Source organism: Phoxinus phoxinus, assembly GCF_949152265.1.
Source record: "Phoxinus phoxinus genome assembly, chromosome: 5".
NCBI lineage: Eukaryota > Metazoa > Chordata > Actinopteri > Cypriniformes > Leuciscidae > Phoxinus > Phoxinus phoxinus.
This window is the reverse complement of record NC_136880.1, coordinates 2,517,794-2,541,063: the sequence shown is the minus strand read 5'-3', so window position 1 is coordinate 2,541,063 and position 23,270 is coordinate 2,517,794. Positions and strand designations below refer to the sequence as shown.

General features: G+C 40.4%; 2 protein-coding genes across 2 annotated transcripts in view; one reads left to right on the top strand and one right to left on the bottom strand.

Annotated features, from left to right (window-relative positions):
* LOC306998035 (NACHT, LRR and PYD domains-containing protein 12-like) overlaps positions 1–21,424 on the bottom strand; it is a 69,669-nt gene extending 48,245 nt beyond the window's left edge. The window contains exons 1-2 of the mRNA XM_079611767.1: positions 21,148–21,424; positions 20,224–20,351 (exon numbers count right to left, since the gene is read on the bottom strand). Of these exons, the coding sequence (XP_079467893.1) occupies positions 20,224–20,282 (59 nt within the window). The 5' untranslated portion in view covers positions 20,283–20,351; positions 21,148–21,424. The remainder of the gene's footprint in view (positions 1–20,223; positions 20,352–21,147) is intronic.
* LOC306998053 (uncharacterized protein) lies at positions 15,733–18,347 on the top strand. The gene is made up of 2 exons (XM_079611803.1): positions 15,733–15,920; positions 17,331–18,347. Exons 1-2 carry the CDS (start codon positions 15,908–15,910, stop codon positions 18,002–18,004), a joined length of 687 nt encoding a protein of 228 aa, XP_079467929.1. The 5' UTR covers positions 15,733–15,907; the 3' UTR covers positions 18,005–18,347.
* Positions 21,425–23,270: the final 1,846 nt, after the last annotated feature.

Sequence of the window (23,270 nt, the reverse complement as noted above, 5' to 3'; positions counted from 1 at the left end):
GTCAATTCAAGGGTCTTTCACACTTTTTTCTGTTGACAAATTTGTAAGATATTATTAGTTAATTTCATCTATAAATCTCTCTCTCTCCCCACACACACTGAACAACTATCATTACAACTATTGAAATGCTTGATTAGGATTGATTGAACATCATTTAACACAAATGTAACATTAAAATAGCATTGGGTATACAACTGAACAGAGGCAAATTCTCTAAACGCAAATGCAACATTACTGTGCAGTAATATAGGCAAATATTACAGTAGTATAATGTTAAAATATAATTATGCACTATTATATGAATATTATATTAATTATTTTTGTTATATATATATATATATATATATATATATATATATATATATAAACAAAAATAATTAATATAATATTAATATAATACCAAGTGGGTTTATATAAATATTTATTAAAATATTAATATTATGCAAATGCACAAAATGTTTTAACCTACCGATGGCGAGGTGCAGCCTGTGTCCAAAGCATTGCAGCCTGGTCCAATCATTCAGAGACGCTGCCTTTACCACGTTCGTTCCGTTATCAGTAGTAATGCAAACTTGGCTTTCTTCTTTAAAACCCCATGACTCAAGCGCTTCCTTGAGTCCTTGTGCGATCTCCTCGGCCGTATGTTCAGCGGGGAAGTACGACGTCTGCAAACACCGGCTGCCAAGATTCCAATCATCCGTTATATAGTGAACGGTCAGACTGAGGAAAGGCTCCATGGTACGGCTCGACCACAGGTCCGTTGTAGTAGCAAAGTATTTCAAGTCACACAGCTCTTTTTCAACATTTTCGCGGAGCTCGGCATACACTTTTGGCATCTCTGTTTCTGTGAAGTATTTGCGGCTTGGCACCTCATATCGTGGATCAATAGCTCTGATCATGGCTTTAAAGCCGCGTCTCTCTACCGTTTGAAAAGGGACCATGTTCTTACACAAGTAAACAGTTATGGCCCTGGTAATTTCAATCCATCACGGGCTCTTCCTAATATAAGGAGTGAAAATGACTGTTGGATTGAGGTTTGGATCAGTTCCTGTTTTTTCTGTCCTATTTTCCTGCTCTAAATCCTATTTTTCCCCACAGAATCGGCATTCCCCCTTTACCGCTGCATTCAGGTGCGCCACATGTCCGTCTGTTGCTATCGCCCCGTATATAATCCTCCATGGCAGATCCCCCAAACGCTTCTCTACCGGAGGTTTATATAGGGCTCTCCACCTGTCTCTTATCAGGAAGTCTGGCCTCAACAAATCTGGCCACTTTGAAGCTTTTTGTTTTCTCAAAGAGTCTTGATGGCTTGTTTTTACTGTAATGTTGTACAGTTCTTTCTTTGACGTGCTTTTAAAGGAATAAAACTTAGGATTCTTAAAGGATAAAATGGCGTCCACCACTTCTTATTCATCCTCCTTTATTGCTGGAGAAATTACCAGGTCTGGAAATTGCACATTATTCCCCATGTCCTGGATATTCTCATGTCTCTGTGCAATAAATGTTCTGTATCCACTTGGTAATGTGTTGTAAATTTCTTCTTTTAGTTTTGACACCAGCCGTGAAGATCTCAAGCCTGTTGCTTCTTGAAGTTCGTCAATCGATTTCCATCCTTCGCCATTCAATAAATGATCCAGCTTTACAATTCCATTCCTTAATAAACATTGTCGTACAGTCACAGAAGACAGCAATCTGGTTTGAATCAATGGATTAAAAAAAGTGGCTCCTCCGGTGCTCAAAGTTCAAGATTGTCCATATTCCGTTCTGTTTTCATAACAGTTTTCCATGTTTGCAACATAGCTCTATAAAAAGCAGTGAGCTCAGACAAGTTCATCTCTTCCTGCATCATTAAAAATAGTTGCTTATCCAGTCCAAAGCCACCAACTCTCCTCATGATCGCACTTGCCGTTTTTCCCCAAAGCACATCTTCATCATATAGAAATCTCTGTGCAGCTTGTATCCTGAAAGCACGAATTCTGTTTCTCACATCCACCAGTCCTTGGCCACCTTCTTGCACTGGTAGGTATAATACTGCCGCACGCAACCAATGCTGTCCATCCCAGAAAAAGTTCACTATTGTCCTTTGTATATTGGAGATCAACTCCTCTGGTGGCTCCATGACAACAGTCCTATGCCACAGAATAGAAGCAGCCAGATTGTTTACTACCAAAACTCTTCCTCGATATGACAATTGTGGTAATAGCTATCGCCACTTCGACAATCGGGCAGACACCTTTTCTATCAAACCCTCCCAGTTTTTCTTTTGAAATTGTTAATTTCCTAAAAACACTCCCAATATCTTTAGTCCATCTTTTCTCCATTGCAACCCTCCTGGGGTTTTTTCATACAATTCAATCGTTTTTGTTAAAATTTCAATATTTTCTTTTTCTGTAATAAAAACTGTAATGTCATCTGCATAGGCTGATAAAACCACCTTAAAATGACCATTAACATGAGGGATCAAAGTTCCATTTAAATTCCTCCTCAACCTACATCATAAAGTTTCAATAATTAGGCTATATAGTTGTCCAGAAATTGGACAACCTTGCCATATGCCTCTTGTCCCTGGTATTGGAAAACCACCCCCTACTTTCACCATCACATAAACATTAGAATACAACATACATTACATTTATATAGCGCCTTTCTGGACACTCAAAGCGCTTTACATAGAAGGGGGGAATCTCCTCAACCACCACCAATGTGCAGCATCCACTTGGATGATGCGACGGCAGCCATATTGCGCCAGAACGCCCACCACACACCAGCTTACTGGTGGAGAGGAGACAGTGCACAACAACTTAATATATGAAATAAAAACATCACCAAATCCATAACTCTTTAACACTTTAAAAAGATATTCATGATCAACGCGATCAAACGCTTTTTCTTGATCCAATGGCAACACTCCTATATCATTCTTAATATTTTTATTGAATTCAATTATATCTCTCACTAAGAAAAGACTATCTATAATAGATCTCTTAGGAATGCAATATGTTTGATCATTTTTGATCAACAAGTCTAGACAGTGCTTGAGTCTATTTGCTAAACACTTCGAAACAATTTTATAGTCCAGCCACAACAGAGATACCGGTCTCCAGTTTTTGAGCAGTCCAAGGTCTCCTTTTTTTGGAAGCAATGACAAAACTGCTCGATGACAGCTTATTGGAAGTGAATTATTTTTTATGCATTCTAAAATGACTTCATATAAATCTGGTCCTATTAGGTCCCAGAATTGTTGATAAAATTCCACCGGTAATCCATCAATTCCAGGCGATCTACCTTTAGATATTTGCCGCATTGCCTCTGTGAATTCTTGAAAGGTGATTACATTGTCCAACGCTTTCTTTTGTTTTTCTCCAAGTTGAGGTAACTCTTTAAGCAAGTCTTCAGTACAGTCAATGTCACAACTCTCAGCTCTAATCTCAGTTCAATTGTTCATAAAAGTCTCCTGCCAGTCTCCTCATTTCTGTAGGATCTGATGTAACTGATCCGTCTGGACAACGAAGATGGCACATCATCTTTTGTTGGACATGTTTTCTTTCAAGGTTAAAAAAGAAAGTACTTGGAGCATCCATTTCTTTTATGGAACAGTGTCTTGATCTTATTAATGCTTCTTTTGCTTGCTCATGTAGGAGAAAGCTCAGCTCTTGTCTTTTCTTATTTAACCCATTACACTGTACAGCTTCATTATTATTTACAACTTGTCTTTCCATTAACTCAATGTCACTTTGTAAAGCTTTCACTGTTGCTTTCAATATCGTAGATGAGTGGAAAGCATAGTTTTGACAAAACATTTTTATATTTGCCTTGCCCACATCCCACCATTGGCTTAGGTTTTTTTCTTCAATTTCCAAATATCCCAGAACAATTTACATTTTTCACAAAAAGAAACATCCTGTGTTACGTGCCACACGCACTAACATACAGTATAGAGCGGAAACCTATTAAAAGGTGCCGCCCGGAGTTCCATCTCCTGCTCCATTAAACACACAACGAAACATGGTAACCCCCAAAAAAGTCAATGTTTATTGTTACATGTAGGGGTAAGAATTAATTCGGTTTGAAAGGTAAAGTATACTCAAAAAGGAGAGGGTTCAGTCAGCCGCAAAAACAACAAACAAAACGAGTCTTCTAACTAAATTTTGGTTAATCTTGCCTGGATTTTAGAAATAAACAAAAGTATACAATTCTTACCTCCCTGCTAGCCAGTAAACAGGAGAAAACAAGGTTAAAAGAAAATAGGGCTTCTGACCCCCTCAATAGTATTAATAATGAATGCAGGACGTCACATTTACCGGCCTATACCGCTAACAGTCAGCACGCCGTTCACAGGCGGGTTATTCTATCAAAGAAGCACACGACAACCAACCGGCTTTCAACACCACTGTGTTGCGCAAAACTCGTTCACAAAACACACGTTTTACAACAGCATGAAGCAGGAGGGGGAACTCGATGAACGAGCCTTCCAGACAGCTTATATTCACGCGTTGAGTCCATCAGCCCCGCCCATCTAAGCAGCTGCACCTGTTACACTCAAATGAGCGTAAAGCGACAGGGAGAGAGATAGAAGAAAAGAGCACAAACACAAACCTGCACACACTCACTGTTCTTGTTAACACATTTACGTTCTGACACGTAACATCCTGTAATAACTTAATGTTAAAAATCCAGTAATAATTAGATATGTGTGTCTTCTTCAAATTAACATCTAATATGACCAAATGATGGTCTGAAAAACCATTAGGTCTAATAAAAGAGTTCATCACCTTATTGTTCCATGTCTTTTTTAAATAAAACCTATCCAATCTCGCTCCACTAATTCTATTATCAACCACTCTTAGCCATGTATACTGCCTTACTCCTTCATTTCTAATTCTTCATACATCTGTTAACTGGAATTCATTGATAACTTTTTTTAATGCATCACTTGACTTATTATGAGGCTCTTCTCCATTTCTAGCCACAACAAAGTCTGTTGTACAATTCCAATCACCACCAAGTATTAGACAAACATTATCATCATATTTTTCGATCACCTTTCTTAAAGGATTAGTTCACTTTTAAAATGAAAATTCTGTAAAAAAATATACTATGGAAGTCAATGGGAACCAGAAACTGTCTGGTTACTGACATTCTTCTAAATATCTTCCTTTGTGTTCAGCAGAGGAAAGAAATTCATACAGGTTTGAAACAACTTAAAGGAACACTTCACCCATTTGCATTAGACTTTGTATCTTTAGAAACCCAGTCACATTTTCGAATGGTCATGGTTTATTCCCTTATTTTCCTCTGAGATGGGAGAAATAAGGATTTAAGTGTTCCACTTCCTGCTTTTTATGACGCAAAAATCGTCATTTTGCGTCATAAAAAGCAGGAAGTCAAATTTCTTTGAATAAGGGTAAGACTACAAACACTAGCTCATCATTTATCCAGTAGAAGGCGCTGTTCCGCATGTTTTCAACCCGCCCATAGAGGGATCTCACTCACAGAATGTACATATAGTGTCAGCCATTCTTTAAGCTAAGCTAACAGTTTCTTATTCTGTGGAGAAAGCTGAGTAGTAGCGGTGACCATCCTCTTTTTCCCGGACATGTCCGGCCGTCGAGATGGTCCAAATTGTCCGGGATTCGGCTTTTGCTTTCTGCAGTCGCATTCATAGTTTACATGCACACCTTTTGTTTCAATCTAACGGAATTCATCCCGATCGGTGAATCTGAATGTAGTGTTTACATGAACGCTAAACAAGTGATCGTTTGATGTGCGTTTTAACATTGCTAGGAAAATTCCCGCTCCTCCGTGAGAGATACGAGACCGGTGCGTCTCACAGGCGCCGGCGCCACTCATCAGTAATCACGCCACCGGGCTCGCATCGTTCTCCGCGGCCGTCAGTCTCGTTCCTGCTCGCCACAGTAAACATGATGAATGGCGACTGTAGAACGCAAAAGCCGAATCCTGGACATTTTGGGCGACATCAAAATACCGGGCAGACTCACGGAGACTCACTAGTAGCATAGCCTTGTTGTTTACTGTGATCTCTTACCGGTAGGCGTGGCCTCCTAGGGCAGCGAAGCAAGTGCATTCTGGGAGTTGTTGTCTTTCATCCCCATAAGCCAAAAATACATTTTCTGGCTTTTCTCAGTCTAGAAGGCTCCAAATTCAAAAATAATTTCACATTTCTTCTACATAAATGACCCATTTTAAATACACATTCATCTTTCCAGAGGTGAAGTGTTCCTTTAAGGGTGAGTAAATGATGACAGAATTTTCATTTTAGAAGTGAACTAATCCTTTAATTCCATAAAAAATATCAGCCTCTCTGGACCATTACTAGGTGCATAAACATTAACAAATACAGATTCTATTCCTTTATATTAAATTTGTGTTAACCCCCTGGGGTCGGCAATCACGCCGGCGTGATCTGCTCGCTTTTTTTATTATCAGTGCAAAAGAGATTCAAAATACTCTGTTGGTTTTGATCTTACATTTAAGTGCTTTACATCATTCGATCCAGTTAAGTTTCTATTTTTTTGTGTATACTCACAATAAAAACAAAGTGTTGTGTCTTTCGCCAAATAAAGAAAAATAAACATGATGCGAGTTCTGCCTTCTCTCTGTCAGGGAAGTCCATTCTGAAACGCGTCCGAAAAAGAACTGTGACTCAGCGAATACTTGTCACTCAGGAACGAGACATTTGTCTTTATGAAGCTAGAATTCTCTTCTTTTAAATGAAGTAATTTATATAAAAAACAAATATTCTCAGTTTATGTAATCCGTTTGAAACCAAGGAGAGGCACAGTTGTTTCGTTCTCTCTTCATTATTTTTAATGAGCTGATGCCGCCACGCCCCCCGGCGCTATTCACATGCTAATAGTTGAGGTGATCTATATGCCTCGCATACGCCCTCCGATCAATGCCATGAAAACACGCAGTTTCTTCGTCAGATTCACGAATAGTTCATCGCGTTTTGAGGATGGCACGCTTCTCCGGTAAAGACACCCTTCAGATGATTCTAGACAGCGAGGAAGAATTCACCTTTTCCTCAGAGAAAGACGATTGCAAAACAGACGACGAACGGCTGCATTTTCAAGAGCGAATTGATCCCGTCGAAGATACAAGTTCGAGTAAGTTGTTTAGTGTTATATAATTCTTTTTCTGATTATATAGAACTCGTATGAATTTTCAGACTATATTTTGCTTAGTTTTGGTTAGCTTTTGACATCTTAGAGGAAAGATTGCCTTACAATATCCCTAACATTCGTGTATATGGTCGTGTAAACTGTTTCAATGTGATATTGCTCTCTAAACATATTTGTATATATATTTCACTCCGTTTTGATTAGCTTATGACACTGATTATCATGCTAAAAATACTTTCTTATGCATAATGTAGCTTATTTGCGAATATCTGCTTAGGTGTATATATTTAGTGCAAATATATTTCAGCCTCCGGTAAAATGTGATGCTGTCTAAATACTAGACAGTATCACATTATATTTTTATATATAAATGTTCGGTTTTGGTTAGCCTATGACACTTATCTTGCTAAAATATTGCCTAATGCACAGATGACTGTGAATACAGGTGTAAATGTTTGAAATGCTCTAAATGCGTGCGGTCTATATGGCCATCAACACTCGCGGTGCCGCGGTCTATGGCCCATAAATATATATTTCTCCGTCCTATGGCCCATCAACATACATGCATTGTTTGTCCATACCCATTAATCACCCATCTTTGGATAATGTATTTTAGGAACGTGTCTGCATCACGCTCTCCTTCTCCAGCACCGCAGAGGGGCACGCAGGTGTCGTTCAGTTCTCAGTGCGAATCATACAGAGTAAGTGCACAGACGTAATATTTTACTGATGAAATGTAATTGTGTTTACATCGTCATAATATACAGGCCTACCTATTCTTGTGTGAAATGACAAAAACTGTTGTCTTTTTTTTAAATCCATGGCCATTAGTTATTGATAATGATAATAATACAGTTTCTTTGATTGTGTTATCAACAGATGTGACAATGAACATGTCCAAGCACCGGTCCCGAAGAGAGCCAAGGCAAACAAGCAACAGGTCCAAGTCCACCCTGTCATGGAAAACCAAGACTGATGTTGACATGGCTGCACAGACTGCGCGATTCCTGCCCGCACGGGAAACTGGACTGCAACTGAGCTCTGTTGACTCACATTTGCCCATGAGCCTTTTCAAACTATTTTTTTCAGAAAGTGCTGTGTCAACTCTGTGCCACAACACCAATGCTCAGGCTACCAAGGCAACTGCAAAGGGCTGCAAATATAAATGGACAGATGTCAGCATCAGTAATATGAACCGCTATATTGGGCTGCTGTTTTACATGGCCATGGTGAAGGTCAGCTCCATCAGGAACTACTGGCGGCAAATCAGGTTATATAGCAGCTTATACAGTTATATATATATATATATGTTATGTCTATATAGGTTATATTGGTATATGTAGAAATTTATATAGGTATCCGTCAAAAGTTTGCAAACATGTTTTATGTTTTTAGAAGAAGTCTCTTATGCTCATCAACTCTGCGTTTATTTTATAAGAAAATACAGAAAAAAAAACAGCGATATTGTGAAATAGTATTACAATTTAAAATAGCCTAACTCTATATTTTAAAATGGTATTCATTTATGTGATTCATCATTACTGCAGTCTTCAGTGTCACATGATCCTTCAGAAATCATTCTCGTATGAAGATTTTTTTTTAAATCAGTGTTGGAAACAGTTGTTGCTTAGTATTTTTTATAACCTGTGATGGTTTTTTCAGGATTCTTTGATGAATAAAAAAATATTAAAGAACAGCATTTATTTTAAAATCTTTTGTAACAGTATAGGCTACACTACCTTTCTTTCTTTTTTTGAAAGGATGTGTAAAGTGATAGTAATGACTTATATTGTTAGGAAATATTTCTATTTTGAATAAATGCTGTTCTTTTTAATCAGTGAATCCTGAAAAAAATATCACAGGTTATAAAAAAAATATTAAGCAGCACAACGGTTTCCAACATTGATAATACCTGATTATCATTTCATGATATTAGAATGATTTCTGAAGGATCATGTGACACTGAAGACTGGAGTAAGGATGCTGAAAATTCAGCTTTGATCAAAGAAATAAATTATATTTTAAAAGTATATTAAAATAGAACATCATTATTTTAAATTGTAATAATATTTCACAATATTACTGTTGTTTCTGTATTTTTTATCAAATAAATGCAGCCTTCTATCAAAAATATTAACCCCCTGGGGTCGGCAATCACGCCGGCGTGATTTGGTCGCTTTTTTTCTTATCAGTGCAAAAGAGATTCAAAATACTTTGTTGGTTTTGATCTTACATTTAAGTGTTTTACATCATTCGATCCAGTTAAGTTTCTATTTTTTTTGTGTATACTCACAATAAAAACAAAGTGTTGTGTCTTTCGCCAAATAAAGAAAAATAAACATGATGCGAGTTCTGCCTTCTCTCTGTCAGGGAAGTCCATTCTGAAACGCGTCCGAAAATGAACTGTAACTCAGCGAATACTTGTCACTCAGGAACGAGACATTTGTCTTTATGAAGCTAGAATTCTCTTCTTTTAAATGAAGTAATTTATATTAAAAAACACATATTCTTAGTTTATATAATCCGTTTGAAACCAAGGAGAGGTGCAGTTTTTCGTTCTCTCTTCATTATTTTTAATGAGCTGATGCCGCCACGCCCCCCGGCGCTATTCACATGCTAATAGTTGAGGTGATCTATACGCATCGCACACGCCCTCCGATCAATGCCATGAAACACGCAGTTTCTCGTCAGATTCACGGATAGTTCATCGCGTTTTGAGGATGGCACGCTTCTCCGGTAAAGTCGTCCTCCAGATGATTATTGACAGCGAGGAAGAATTCACTTTTTCCTCAGTGAAACGTTTGCATCTCAGACGGAGAACGGCTGCATTTTCAAGAGCGAATTGATCCCACAGAGGATACAAGTTCGAGTAAGTTGTTTAGTGTTTATATAATTCTTTTCTGATTATATAGAACTCATGTGAATTTTCAGACTATATTTTGCTTAGTTTTGGTTAGCTTTTGACATCTTACAGGAAAGATTGTCTTACAATATCCCTAACATTCGTATATGGTCGTGTTTCAATGTGATATTACTCTCTAAACATATTTGTATTATATTTCAATCCGTTTTGATTAGCTTATGACACTGATTATCATGCTAAAAATACTGACTTTTGCGAATATCTGCTTAGGTGTAAATATGATTTCGTGCAAATATATTTCAGCCTCCGGTAAAATGTGATACTGTCTAAATACTAGACATTATATTTTTATATATAAATGTTCGGTTTTGGTTAGCCTATGACACACGCTAAAATATTGCCACAGATGATTGTGAATGCAGGTGTAAATGTTTGAAATGCTGTAAATGCGTGCGGTCTATATGGCCATCAACAGCTCGCGGTGACGCGATCTATGGCCCATAAATAGATATTTCTCCGTCCTATGGCCCATCAACAGATATATAGACTACATGCATTGTGCGTCCATACCCATTAATCACCCATCTTTGGATAATGTATATGCTAACACAGTTGTTTTTATTTTTTTAGGAATGTGTTTGCATCACGCTCTCCTTCTGCAGCACCGCAGAGGGACACGCAGGTGTCGTTCAGTTCTCAATCGAGAATGATGGTAAGTGCACAGACGTAATATTTTACTGATGAAATGTAATTGTGTTTACAATATACATAATATACTCGTCATAATATACAAGTAGGGCCTACCTATTCTTGTGTGAAATTACAAAATCGGTTGTCTTTTTCTTAATCCATGGCCATAGTGATTGATAGCGATAATAATACAGTTTCTTTGATTGTGTTATCAACAGATGTGACAATGAACATGTCCAAGCACCGGTCCCGAAGAGAGCCATGGCAAACAAGCAACAGGTCCAAGTCCTGTCATGGAAAACCAAGACTGATGTTGACATGGTTGCACAGACTGCGTGATTCCTGCCCGGGAAACTGGACCGCAAGTGACCTCTGTTTACTCACATTCGCCCATGAGTCTGTTTGTAACAGTATACACTACCTTTCTTTCTTTTTTTAAAGGATGTGTTAAGTTATATTGTTAGGAAAGATTTCTATTTTGAATAAATGCTTTTCTTTTTAATCAGTGAATCCTGAAAAAAAATATCACAGGTTATAAAAAAATATTAAGCAGCACAACGGTTTCCAACATTGATAATACCTGATTATCAAATCATGATAGAATAATTTCTGAAGGATCATGTGACACTGAAGACTGGAGTAAGGATGCTGAAAATTCAGCTTTGATCAAAGAAATTAATTATATTTTAAAGTATATTAAAATAGAAAATCATTATTTTAAATTGTAATAATATTTCACAATATTACTGTTGTTTCTGTATTTTTTATCAAATAAATGCAGCCATCTTCCAAAAATATTAAAAATGGTAATGTGTCCAAACGTTTGACTGGTACTATATGTTTATATATGTACGGTAGCACTGTGGTCTTGTGAGGCACAACATTTAGTTCCTCCACATAGAGGAATTACAATAAAAACAGATTAAAAAACAAAACCTTTGAATGTCCTCTCATTCTCAGATTCTCCTCTCTGCCTCACAGCACCGTGATGGGGCATTAGCCATTGGGGGAGTGTCTATTGTCTCCCCTCATTCATATTCATGGCCATCAACACCCCTACGCATAAAGCAGTACTGGCACAAAAACTGACTTGCAAAGTTTAAATCATTATATTGTTGTTTTGTGAAAGAGTGATCAGAATGATTTTCACATCATTTTGTAGTAAACATTCTAGCCTACAAGAATTGTAACTCAAAAGTATTGTGCCAAACTATTCAGTATGAGTTATATGAGCTCATTGCAGTGACAAATTTTTTCCCAAAACTTACTAACCACGCATAATATTTTTTTTCTATAAAATGCAAACATGTAACTTCCATTTTGCTCACATATTATTGTAGCAGAGTTTGTGCTGCAATACAGCAGAATTATGAGTTGACCAAAGGTATGTTGTAAGTAGCTGAAATAAGCACAAATGTCAGGGCATGTCAAAACCTCTCAAGGGCCCCAAAAACGCCTCAGACCCCAGGGGGTAAAAAATGGTAATGTGTCCAAACGTTTGACTGGTACTATGTTTATATATGTACGGTAGCACTGTGGTCTTGTGAGGCACAACATTTAGTTCCTCCACATAGAGGAATTACAATAAAAACAGATTGAAAAACAAAACCTTTGAATCTCCTCTCATCCTCAGATTCTCCTCTCTGCCTCACAGCACCTTGATGGGGGCATTAGCCATTGGGGGAGTGTCTATTGTCTCCCCTCATTCATATTCATGGCCATCAACACCCCTACGCATACAGCCGTACTGACACAAAAACTGACTTACAAAGTTTAAATCGTTATATTGTTGTTTTGTGAAAGAGTGATCAGAATGATTTTCACACCATTTTGTAGTAAACATTCTAGCCTACAAGAATGGTAACTCAAAAGTCTTGTGCCAAACTATTCAGTATGAGTTATATGAGCTCATTGCAGTGACAATTTTTTTCCCAAAACGTACTAACCACGCATCATATTTTTTTTTCTATAAAATGCAAACATGTAACTTCCATTTTGCTCACATATTATTGTAGCAGAGTTTGTGCTGAATACAGCATCATTATGAGTTGACCAAAGGTATGTTGTAAGTAGCTGAGATGAGCACAAATGTCAGGGCATGTCAAAACATCTCAAGGGCCCCAAAAACCCCTCAGACCCCAGAGGGTTAATAGTAATCTTCCTTTTACAATTTCTTCTACCTTTACAATATTCACACTTTCAGAAAATAAAATAGCTACCCCAGCACTATTTCTTGTCCCATGGCTCAAGGCAAACTTTCCTTTCCACTATAGCCCCCATTCAACTTCATTATCTGTTTCTGTGTGTGTTTCTTGTAAAAAACAAACATTAACCTTTCAATTCTTAAAAACTCTGAAATCTGTGCTAATTTATTCCTGTCCCTGCCGCCATTAATATTTAAAGGGCACCTATTATGGAATTTTGAAATTTACCTTTCATGTAGTGTGTAACATAGATCTAAGTGAACAAAAACATCCTGCAAAGTTTGAAATATGAAAGTGCACCGTATATAAAGTTATTGTCTTTCAAAAGTGAGAGTCGACTCTGAGTCATTTTTATGAATCGTTAGAAGACCGAAGCTTTTTCTCTTACTAGATGACGTCAACTTGTCAAGTTATTTGAATACGATACGCCCACTTATTGCGCTCCAAGGCAAACTTGAAAACATCACGGCGACAAGACGCTACACACACACACGCGCGCGCGCGCCGCGCGCACACACACACACACACAAGCTGCGTTCTGAAGTGCGATCTGCCCAAGGAGGAGCATTTGAAGACTAAGTGGCTACAATTCATATATACAACTATACCACAGAGGTATAGTCCGAGCCTTGTGCTTTGTTCGCGCCATTTTGAAGACGATTGCTTTACCAACTTAAATGCAATCAAACTTGGATTCGCGAGCCGAATGATATTGAAGGAAGGTTCATGTATTTGCATCAGCTTCCTCCTCCGTATCACAACCTGTAAGTGTTATTAATAATTGTTGCTTTTATGTTTTATGTAGCATGCTTAATAATTATTTTGTTTGTTGTGTAAGCACCGTTTAGCTTCTAGGTCTTCAATGGCAATTGTATTGAGATATGTGAAGTGTTTGTCGTTGGTTTCGGAGTTGTCTTAAAGAATAGAGTAATACCTCGTAGTAACGTAACTGCATTTTTTTTTTTTTTTTTTTGTAAAAACGTTATGTTTATGCATCGGGCTAACGCAAACAAAGACTGATTGTGCTTTTACAATATGAACTCTGGGCTATGCGTGCTAACATAACATTACATTCTTTATCTTATTTTTAGTTTTTTACTACAAACTACAAAGCAGTGGACTATAATAATTATTATAGCACAATTTAATTGATAAAAGCATCATTGTACTCCGTGTTAAACAATAAGTATTATCTATGTAAACACTGCTGGTCATCTGACCAATCAACGCAGATTAGCGTCGCGCAAAGGAGGGGTTTGAAAAACGAGTCGTTAAACGAATCATTTGGGAGTCGGTGAGCAAATCAGGTAAAAATAAATGCATATTATACGAAAACAAAAGTGTTTTTTGTCATTGCATGCATGTAAAACTGTTGTTGGGGACTCCCTAAACAACATTAGGAACATTTTAAATGTCATAATAGGTGCCCTTTAATGATCCCACTCTCCACACATCCATATAGAGAAATAAGAAGTAGACAGAAACTGAAAAGAAAAAGCACAGAGTAAAGAACACCACTTGTGATTTATTCATATCTATTTTTGTGTAACTTTTCTTCTCCTCAATTTCGTTACCATCTTTTTCAGCCTGAATCTTTTATTTTTATCCAAAACTTCATAACTCACTGTTTTTTGCAGCAACAACACTGATATTACAAATGTATCCACATCTGGAAAAAAATCTTCTACCTCTACAACTTTACCAAATGTTGTATCAAGAAATTCATTAATTTCCTCTAAAGAGTATGTCTTCTATCACTTGTGACCCAATGTCTGAAAACTCAGAAAGTGCATCTTCATCTCTCATTTCTGCATCACCAATGTTCTCACTTCCAACATCATTTTCTCCACTACCTGCAACATTTCCCGTATCTTCACTCCTTACATTGTTTACAACCGTTCCTGTGATTTCATTATTCACAATCTCGCTTTCCTCAATTTGGTTCTCATTTTCTTCATTTAATTCAACAGCTTTCTCAGCTCCCTGGGTCCCATCTTCCTCTACAACTTCCTCAGTTCCCTGAGGCTCATTCTCTTCCACATCTACAGACACATTTTCAGGATCATTCACAGGCTCAACTTCATCAGTGTGTCTAGCAGCTTCTTCAGCAGCTCGAACTTTATGTGGGCATGCTAAACGCTTATGGCCAACATCTCCGCACTCAAAACCTTTCATGCTTCCGGTATTTGCGTAAACCATGTACGCTGGATGAAAGGCGGCACGTTTGAAACGGTCACTTTAATAGTTGGAGCAACCAGCGGCAAAACAGTAATAAAGTCTCCACTTACCACTATTCCGCTGCTTATAAGACGATTCACTAGGTTCTCTTCTTTTACAAACACAACCACCGCTTTGTTCATTCGCGAAGCAGATGAAATGTTTTGATAGCCGATCTCCTGTCCAACTGCAAGTAACACTTCCTCCACATTCACCCCATTCGCCGTCACACACCTGACTCCATGGCGGAGTGAGACAGGTGGCGTAAGGGACGCCATCCCGCTCTCAATCTGATCCTCAAAAATACTCTTATCACTACAAAATTAACTCTGATTAGGAAAAATTAACAAAAGTTTAGAAAAGTTTGAAACAAGCACACGATCGCCCTCCCCTCGTGGGAACTCTCACACGCATAGATATTATATAGAGACTAGATGCCCTATTGGCCGCTGGTGTCACGGTGCGGGTTGTTCCTTGTTGTCTGTCATGTGATTCCTTGTTTGCCATGTGTCTTGTTAATTGTCTGATCATTGTTCCCAGGTGTTTCTGATTAGCCACGCCCCCTTGTTAGTCTTGTTTGCCTGTGTATTTATAGCCCTTGTGTTTCACTTGTTACCTGGTCAGTTGTTGTACATGTATGGTTGCTGCTAGTTTGGTCCTGCTCGTGGTTTTGTTTCTTTGTCGCTCGTGTTCCTTATTGTTTTGTTCTATGTGTGATTTCATTAAAACCCTGCGGATAGATCCTTGCCTTCGCCTGCTTTCTCCAGCACATAACAGAACAACTGACCCCTATGGATCTAGCAGGTACTATCCGGAACCCACTGAGCAAACTTTGTTCAATTTATCAATTAGATCGCAGCATTGAAAATTATGTGGAAGAGTTCCTTTTTTATAGTCACCTCATTCCTGGTGATGATGCTATGCTAAAGGACTGTTTCTGGAGTGGACTAGAACAGGATATTAGCTTCAATTTACCAGAGGAAGAGCCTAGCTGGACCCTGGCACAGTATATTGACTTTGTTCTGCAGTTTTGTGGATCCCCCTTCACTGTAGGGGAGGTGGAGAAGGATGTTGTCAGTCCTGCCGAGCCTGAGCTCCACGTCAGCCCTGCCGAGCCTGAGCTCCACGTCAGCCCTGCCGAGCCTGAGCTCCACGTCAGCCCTGCCGAGCCTGAGCTCCACGTCAGCCCTGCCGAGCCTGAGCTCCACGTCAGCCCTGCCGAGCCTGAGCTCCACGTCAGCCCTGCCGAGCCTGAGCTCCACGTCAGCCCTGCCGAGCCTGAGCTCCACGTCAGCCCTGCCGAGCCTGAGCTCCACGTCAGCCCTGCCGAGCCTGAGCTCCACGTCAGCCCTGCCGAGCCTGAGCTCCACGTCAGCCCTGCCGAGCCTGAGATGATTCACGTCCAGCCTGAGATGCTCCAAGTCACGTCTGCCCACCCAGAGGCCGTTCAAGTCACGTCTGCCTATCTAGAGCCTGCCCTTCACGCCAGTCCAGCCGAGCCTGCCCTTCACGCCAGTCCAGCCGAGCCTGCCCTTCACGCCAGTCCAGCCGAGCCTGCCCTTCACGCCAGTCCAGCCGAGCCTGCCCTTCACGCCAGTCCAGCCGAGCCTGCACTTCACGCCAGTCCAGCCGAGCCTGCACTTCACGCCAGTCCAGCCGAGCCTGCACATCACGCCAGTCCAGCCGAGCCTGCACATCACGCCAGTCCAGCCGAGCCTGCACTTCACGCCAGTCCAGCCGAGCCTGCACTTAACGCCAGTCCAGCCGAGCCTGCACTTCACGCCAGTCCAGCCGAGCCTGCACTTCACGCCAGTCCAGCCGAGCCAGTGTCTGCGCACAAGATGGCCGCCGCCGAGCCAGTGTCTGCGCACAAGATGGCCGCCGCCGAGCCAGTGTCTGCGCACAAGATGGCCGCCGCCGAGCCAGTGTCTGCGCACAAGATGGCCGCCGCCGAGCCAGTGTCTGCGCACAAGATGGCCGCCGCCGAGCCAGTGTCTGCGCACAAGATGGCCGCCGCCGAGCCAGTGTCTGCGCACAAGATGGCCGCCGCCGAGCCAGTGTCTGCGCACAAGATGGCCGCCGCCGAACCAGTGCCAGCGTCTGTTCCTGAGCCGGACCCAGCGTCTGTTCCGGAACCTGTTTCTGTGTTTGTGTCTGTTCTTGTGGCCGTTACTGTTCTGGTGTCTGTTCCTGAGCCAGTGGTGTCTGTTGCAGTTCCTGAGCCGGTGGTGTCTGTTGCTGTCGCTGTTCCTGAGCCGGTGGTGTCTGTTGCTGTCGCTGTTCCTGAGCCGGTGGTGTCTGTCGCTGTTCCTGAGCCGGTGGTGTCTGTCGCTGTTCCTGAGCCGGTGGTGTCTGTCGCTGTTCCTGAGCCGGTGGTGTCTGTCGCTGTTCCTGAGCCGGTGTCTGTCGCTGTTCCTGAGCCGGTGTCTGTCGCTGTGCCGGGTTCTGTTCCTGTACCGTGGTCACCCGAGTGGTCGTCTCCGCTCTGGCCGCCAGATGGACTGTCGTCTCCGCCCTGGCCGCCAGATGGACTGTCGTCTCCGCCCTGGCCGCCAGATGGACTGTCGTCTCCGCCCTGGCCGCCAGATGGACTGTCGTCTCCGCCCTGGCCGCCCGAGGGGTCTTCACCGCCGTGGCCGCCCGAGGGGTCTTCACCGCCGTGGCCGCCCGAGGGGTCTTCACCGCCGTGGCCGCCCGAGGGGTCTTCACCGCCGTGGCCGCCCGAGGGGTCTTCCCCGCCGTGGTCACGCCCACGTCCTGCTCCGCCCTGGTCGCCTGTACAGCCTCAATCTCCAGGCCCTCTTCCGCTCCACGGGCCTGGCCCTCCATCCCTCCCCCGAGTCCGCCTCCGCTTCACCGCCCACCTGAACTTTCATGTTTTGTTTTAGTTGTCTTTGTTTTTTTTCCCCTTATGGGCGTCAGGAGCCGCCCATAGGGGAGGGGCTATGTCACGGTGCGGGTTGTTCCTTGTTGTCTGTCATGTGATTCCTTGTTTGCCATGTGTCTTGTTAATTGTCTGATCATTGTTCCCAGGTGTTTCTGATTAGCCACGCCCCCTTGTTAGTCTTGTTTGCCTGTGTATTTATAGCCCTTGTGTTTCACTTGTTACCTGGTCAGTTGTTGTACATGTATGGTTGCTGCTAGTTTGGTCCTGCTCGTGGTTTTGTTTCTTTGTCGCTCGTGTTCCTTATTGTTTTGTTCTATGTGTGATTTCATTAAAACCCTGCGGATAGATCCTTGCCTTCGCCTGCTTTCTCCAGCACATAACAGCTGGGCACTGAGAAATACGGCCGCCATCTTATACCGGTCGTACTCCTAGTTTTGTTGCGTTGCAGCAGCAAGGATGCCAGAGCACTGGAGCATTTCCTGTTCTAATCGGCGGACCAGCGCAAATAGGGCCCGGGATTACTTTTCACAAGTAATTTTTAACATTACCGTACTATTGGTTGTATTTTGTGAATAGAATATTACCAGATAATTGAGAAGGAGCAAGGATCTTTGATATTACTGTACTGAAATCGAAGCCAGCTAATGTTATGTTTACTGCACCAGCTAGTGTTCACCCGGCATGGAGAGGTGGGGTAAATTAATAATTACAAGAGCTTCTCGGTTATCAGATACAAGCATTCAACGGCCCTGTGGTATAAATATTATATATATATATATATATATATATAAATATAGGTTATTTGTGTTTGCGCACGTGATATCAGGAAGCAATGTAATAACGTTAGACGTTACCTCTGTGTAATACACACATGACGGCGATGCGCAAATCGAGCGTGTGTGTGTGTCACAAATCATTATATTGTTTCTTCAACTTATTAAAATATCTTACTTTACTGCAACTCTGTTTCTGCTTATTTATCATATTTATAGTGTGTGATTTATAAAATACCTTATATCCTACATCACATATTTTGATTTTGGACGTCTGGTCACTTTATATCTTATATCAGTATATTATATATGACTGTTAAGCCTACTATGTATATTAAAATACGCCGAACCATGTGTCCTGTATCATAGCTACATGAATGACCTTTGCAGAAAAAAACCCTGCGTGAAAATCAGTTGGGTATTCAGTGAGGTATGATTAATTAGGCAGTGGCTCAGTCGTTCATGTAGGTTGTTTACAAACCAGAAGGTTGGTGGTTCAATCCCCGGTTCCACCTGACCAAGTGTCGAGGTGTCAATGAGCAAGTCACCTAACCCCAGCTGCTCCCGACGAGCTGGATGGCGCCTTGTATGGCTGACACCGCCGTCGGTGTATGAATGAGTGAGTGAAAGGGTGAATGTGAGGCAATGTAAAGCGCTTTGGTGGCCATTGGGTCTGTGAAAGCGCTATATAAATGCAGTCCATTTACCATTTACCAATTAAATGCGCTGACAGCTCATTGCAGCTGCCATACAGATTACACTGAGTGGAGCGGGTGACCGGTTTAAGATGGCGGCCGCGCTAGTAGGCAGTAGCGGTCAATAGGGCGTCTATCTATATGATGTCTATGCTCACACGCACCGCGCGAGAGAGAGAACACACTTTAGTAAAGGAGGATCAACTGTGTCTGAAACACATCTGTGTCTTTATCCAATCCTCCACAGAAATACACACACTCACACAATTTACAGTTAACCATCATTTTATTATACTGGCTCACATTAGTTTAACAACTTCTTTAATATACATGAGTGAGATCAAATAGGTTAAGGATTTAAAAGATACTTGACCATAATTTAAGAGAACATGTCAAGTTTTTGTTCATTGACAGAATAGAGAGCAGAAATGTCTGTGCGACACAGTTTTGTTAGCATACTTGAATTAAATTAAGTGCATAGTTGTTTTCTAATGTATATCAATAATTGTATGATCTAAAAACTAAAGTCATTTATTTTGATTAATTCAGCGTCTAGAACGTTATTAAATTATTAACTCTGATATTTTCTATAAAGCAAGCAGGGCTTTTTTAAGGGTAATTTAAGAAGTTAAAAATTGAAGTTGTGCAAAGCATTTGCAAATATAAAGCAATGCGTAAAGTTGTGTTATCGACAGGGAAACACAAAGTCCAGTGGAGTTTAAACTGCTAGTGTGAAACAGACGCAGTCTTACCTGTGTTTCTCTGAGAGACTCATCTGAGAGAGAGAGTCCTTTCCTCTTTCCTCTGACATACTGCAGCTAAACTGACCCTGGAAACTGACCAGCACTGCTTTCTGCAACACTCAATCCTTCAGCATCACCTGCAAATCACACCATTTTACACAGATGAACAACATCTTATCTAATGCAGAGTTATCATCAACAACAGCAAAAACAATGTATAAAATAAAGTGAGTTACAGACAAATATATTGCCACGTAAAATAACCGAATGGTCTTAATCTTTTCTGATTGTTTAATGAGTTTAACTGGCTCTAAATATGAATTCATTGGGGAACAGAAATTTACACTGTGCTGGGAAAACTGAACCCAATTTGATATATTCTCTATTACAGTATAATATCATTTTACACTCATATTTACCCAATCTTTATTAATTGTTGAATCGTTTGTCATTTAATCATTACTTCAAGTTCACAATGGTGGTTGATTTCATTATGATCCTAAAATAACTGAGTAAAAGTAACCAGAATTATAATAGACATACTGTATAACTGTTAATCATAATTGTTATGAACTGAAATATTCAGTTTAATAACAGCAGATTGTTGTTCATTGACGTTAGGCTTCATCTGTCTGTCTACTGTAAATGTCTGCTTCAAAAATACTTTCGATTTCACATCACGAAAAAACAACAGCCGAACACGGAAGAGGAAATGGGATTAAACTTTTTAGAAAAATATTTGTTTTCAATAACCCTTTCTCAATAAAACTTTTTGTGTTTCTACTTCAAAAGATTGTAATTTCTGAAAGATTCTTCTTCTGTTCGGAGTAGCATAAGAACAGCCTTCTGTAACTTATTTAAATCACGCTTAATGTACAATATGCAGTTCCTAATAATTATAAACGACTGTAATGAAGAATGTATTAAACTTACTTGCAGTCTTGTCCACTAAGAAGTGAATTTATAAGTATTTTAAACTCAGTTCCGCTTGTTGTCAGTCCGCGCGCGTCGTTCTCAGAATCTCTCGCTGGTCTCGATGGATTGTGGATTAAACACATAAATGGCCGCGAGTGTTATTATATTTGGTAGCCATTGTGCTAAATTGATATCTGTAGAAATGTTTTCTGGATCATAGATGAAATCAAATCCAATGAGCAACAGGTTCAGGTGTTTACAGGTGTTGTTGCTTTCGTTTTCCTCTTCTTCGTGTGTTTTACAGGAGGGTTTGTAACAGCTGAACAGTTGCACACCGACATCTACTGCACTGGAGCGGGACATTATACCACATATATCTCTAAATCCTGTTTAAAACCTCTTAACTAGACATTTCAACAGTGCATCTGTTATATTCCCTGTTTCTGGACTATTATCTTAGATGCTGGATATTGTAAATGACTGACATCCTGAGGTTTGTATTTTTATACATTTAATCAATAATTTGTTTGTTCACAATTAAACTCCACAGAGTAGCCTAAGCTACCTTTTAATTTAGGGCCCAACATTTTTTTATTTTTCGCTAAAGTTTGTTTTTTATTTATATTTGTCTGGATTCTATGTTTTATTATTTAATACAATGTATCATCAAATATGGTGTCTTTTGAAATTAATTCAAACTTTCTTGTAAGATGTAATCAGACAGTTTCAGTGTGTATTTGACAGTAGTTTTCCTCAGATGAAACGGGGAAAAGCTTGTGAAGTGACTCTGAAAAGCAGCTCTGTGTGTGTGTGTGTGTGTGTGTGTGTGTGTGTGTGTGTGTGTGTGTGTGTGTGTGTGTGTGTGTGTAAGGTAATTTTCTCTATGGGACTTAATCATATATGGAAGCCACTGAGAGTGCATTCAAGGAGCACAGTTTTGCACACCTTTTGTGCAATATATGGATTAACTAGAACGTAAATGAAGCCTTTACGTCAGTTATCCAACATGGCGAACGAAGAACGGGATGCACGGTGCATTTCACGAATCTCTTTGCTAATTTGTTTTGGTTCCGTGCGCCGGTGAGCAATGGCGAGCGAAAGAGAGAGAGTGTTGTTGCAGCTGGAGCTAATCGACGTTGTACAACAAATGATTTTATTGCAAATGTTTAATCGCAGAATAAAAAGAAGACGTCAGCGAAGGTCGTCTGTACGACCAGTGCACAAAGACAGGGAAAGGAAAGGTGAATTTGTTACGGTTGTTCAACCGCTGAGGGACTTGGACGATGTCGAAAGGTCGATTTGACGATCTTGTTCATCGTTTAAACCCGTTAATACAGCATCAGAGTACACACAGTATGCCTACTGACCTCGCTCAGAGACTGGCAGTGAGTTTGAAGATTTTATCTTTAGGTGCAAACAAACAGATCACCAGGTTGGGCTACAAAATGGGTGCGACCACAGTGTCCCGCATAGTATCGGAGGTCTGCAAAGCGTTGTGGACTGCGCTGCAGCCACAGGGACGAGGAAATATACAATTACCGCCACTCCAGAGGAAGGCGGGTGATTGAAAATGCCTTTGGCATCATGGCTGCACAGTGGAGAATTCTGGAAAGACCAATTGAGTTCCATCCAGACAAAGCTGTGAGTGTCGTTAAAGCGCGTGTTGTCCTGCACAACTACCTCACCTACACAGACGAAGTGAACACTCCAGAGAGCCGATATGTACCACCACATTTTCCAGACTGTGACTCTGAAGTGACTGTGTAGCCTGGAGAGTGGCGAAGAATGGTGGCAGACGACACAAGCTTTGTCCCCATAGAACCAACACGGATGTCCAGGGCCCGTTCCACCCGAGCTGCCATAGCTGTTCGGAATGACTTGAAGGCTTTTTTTCAGTCTCCACATGGAAATGTGACATGGCAGGATAATGTTGTGTCCCGTGGCAGACTTGGTTAATTACTATTTATCCATGATGTAACCATGAACATTGTATTGTAAATAAACAAACTTTTTTTCAAAACACACGTTGATTTATTGATTGAAGTTTATTTTGAGCAACAAAAAAAAAAAAAGAATATATAAATATATACTTATTTTAACAATAAATAAAATAAAAATAAAAAAACAACAGTTTATCACCG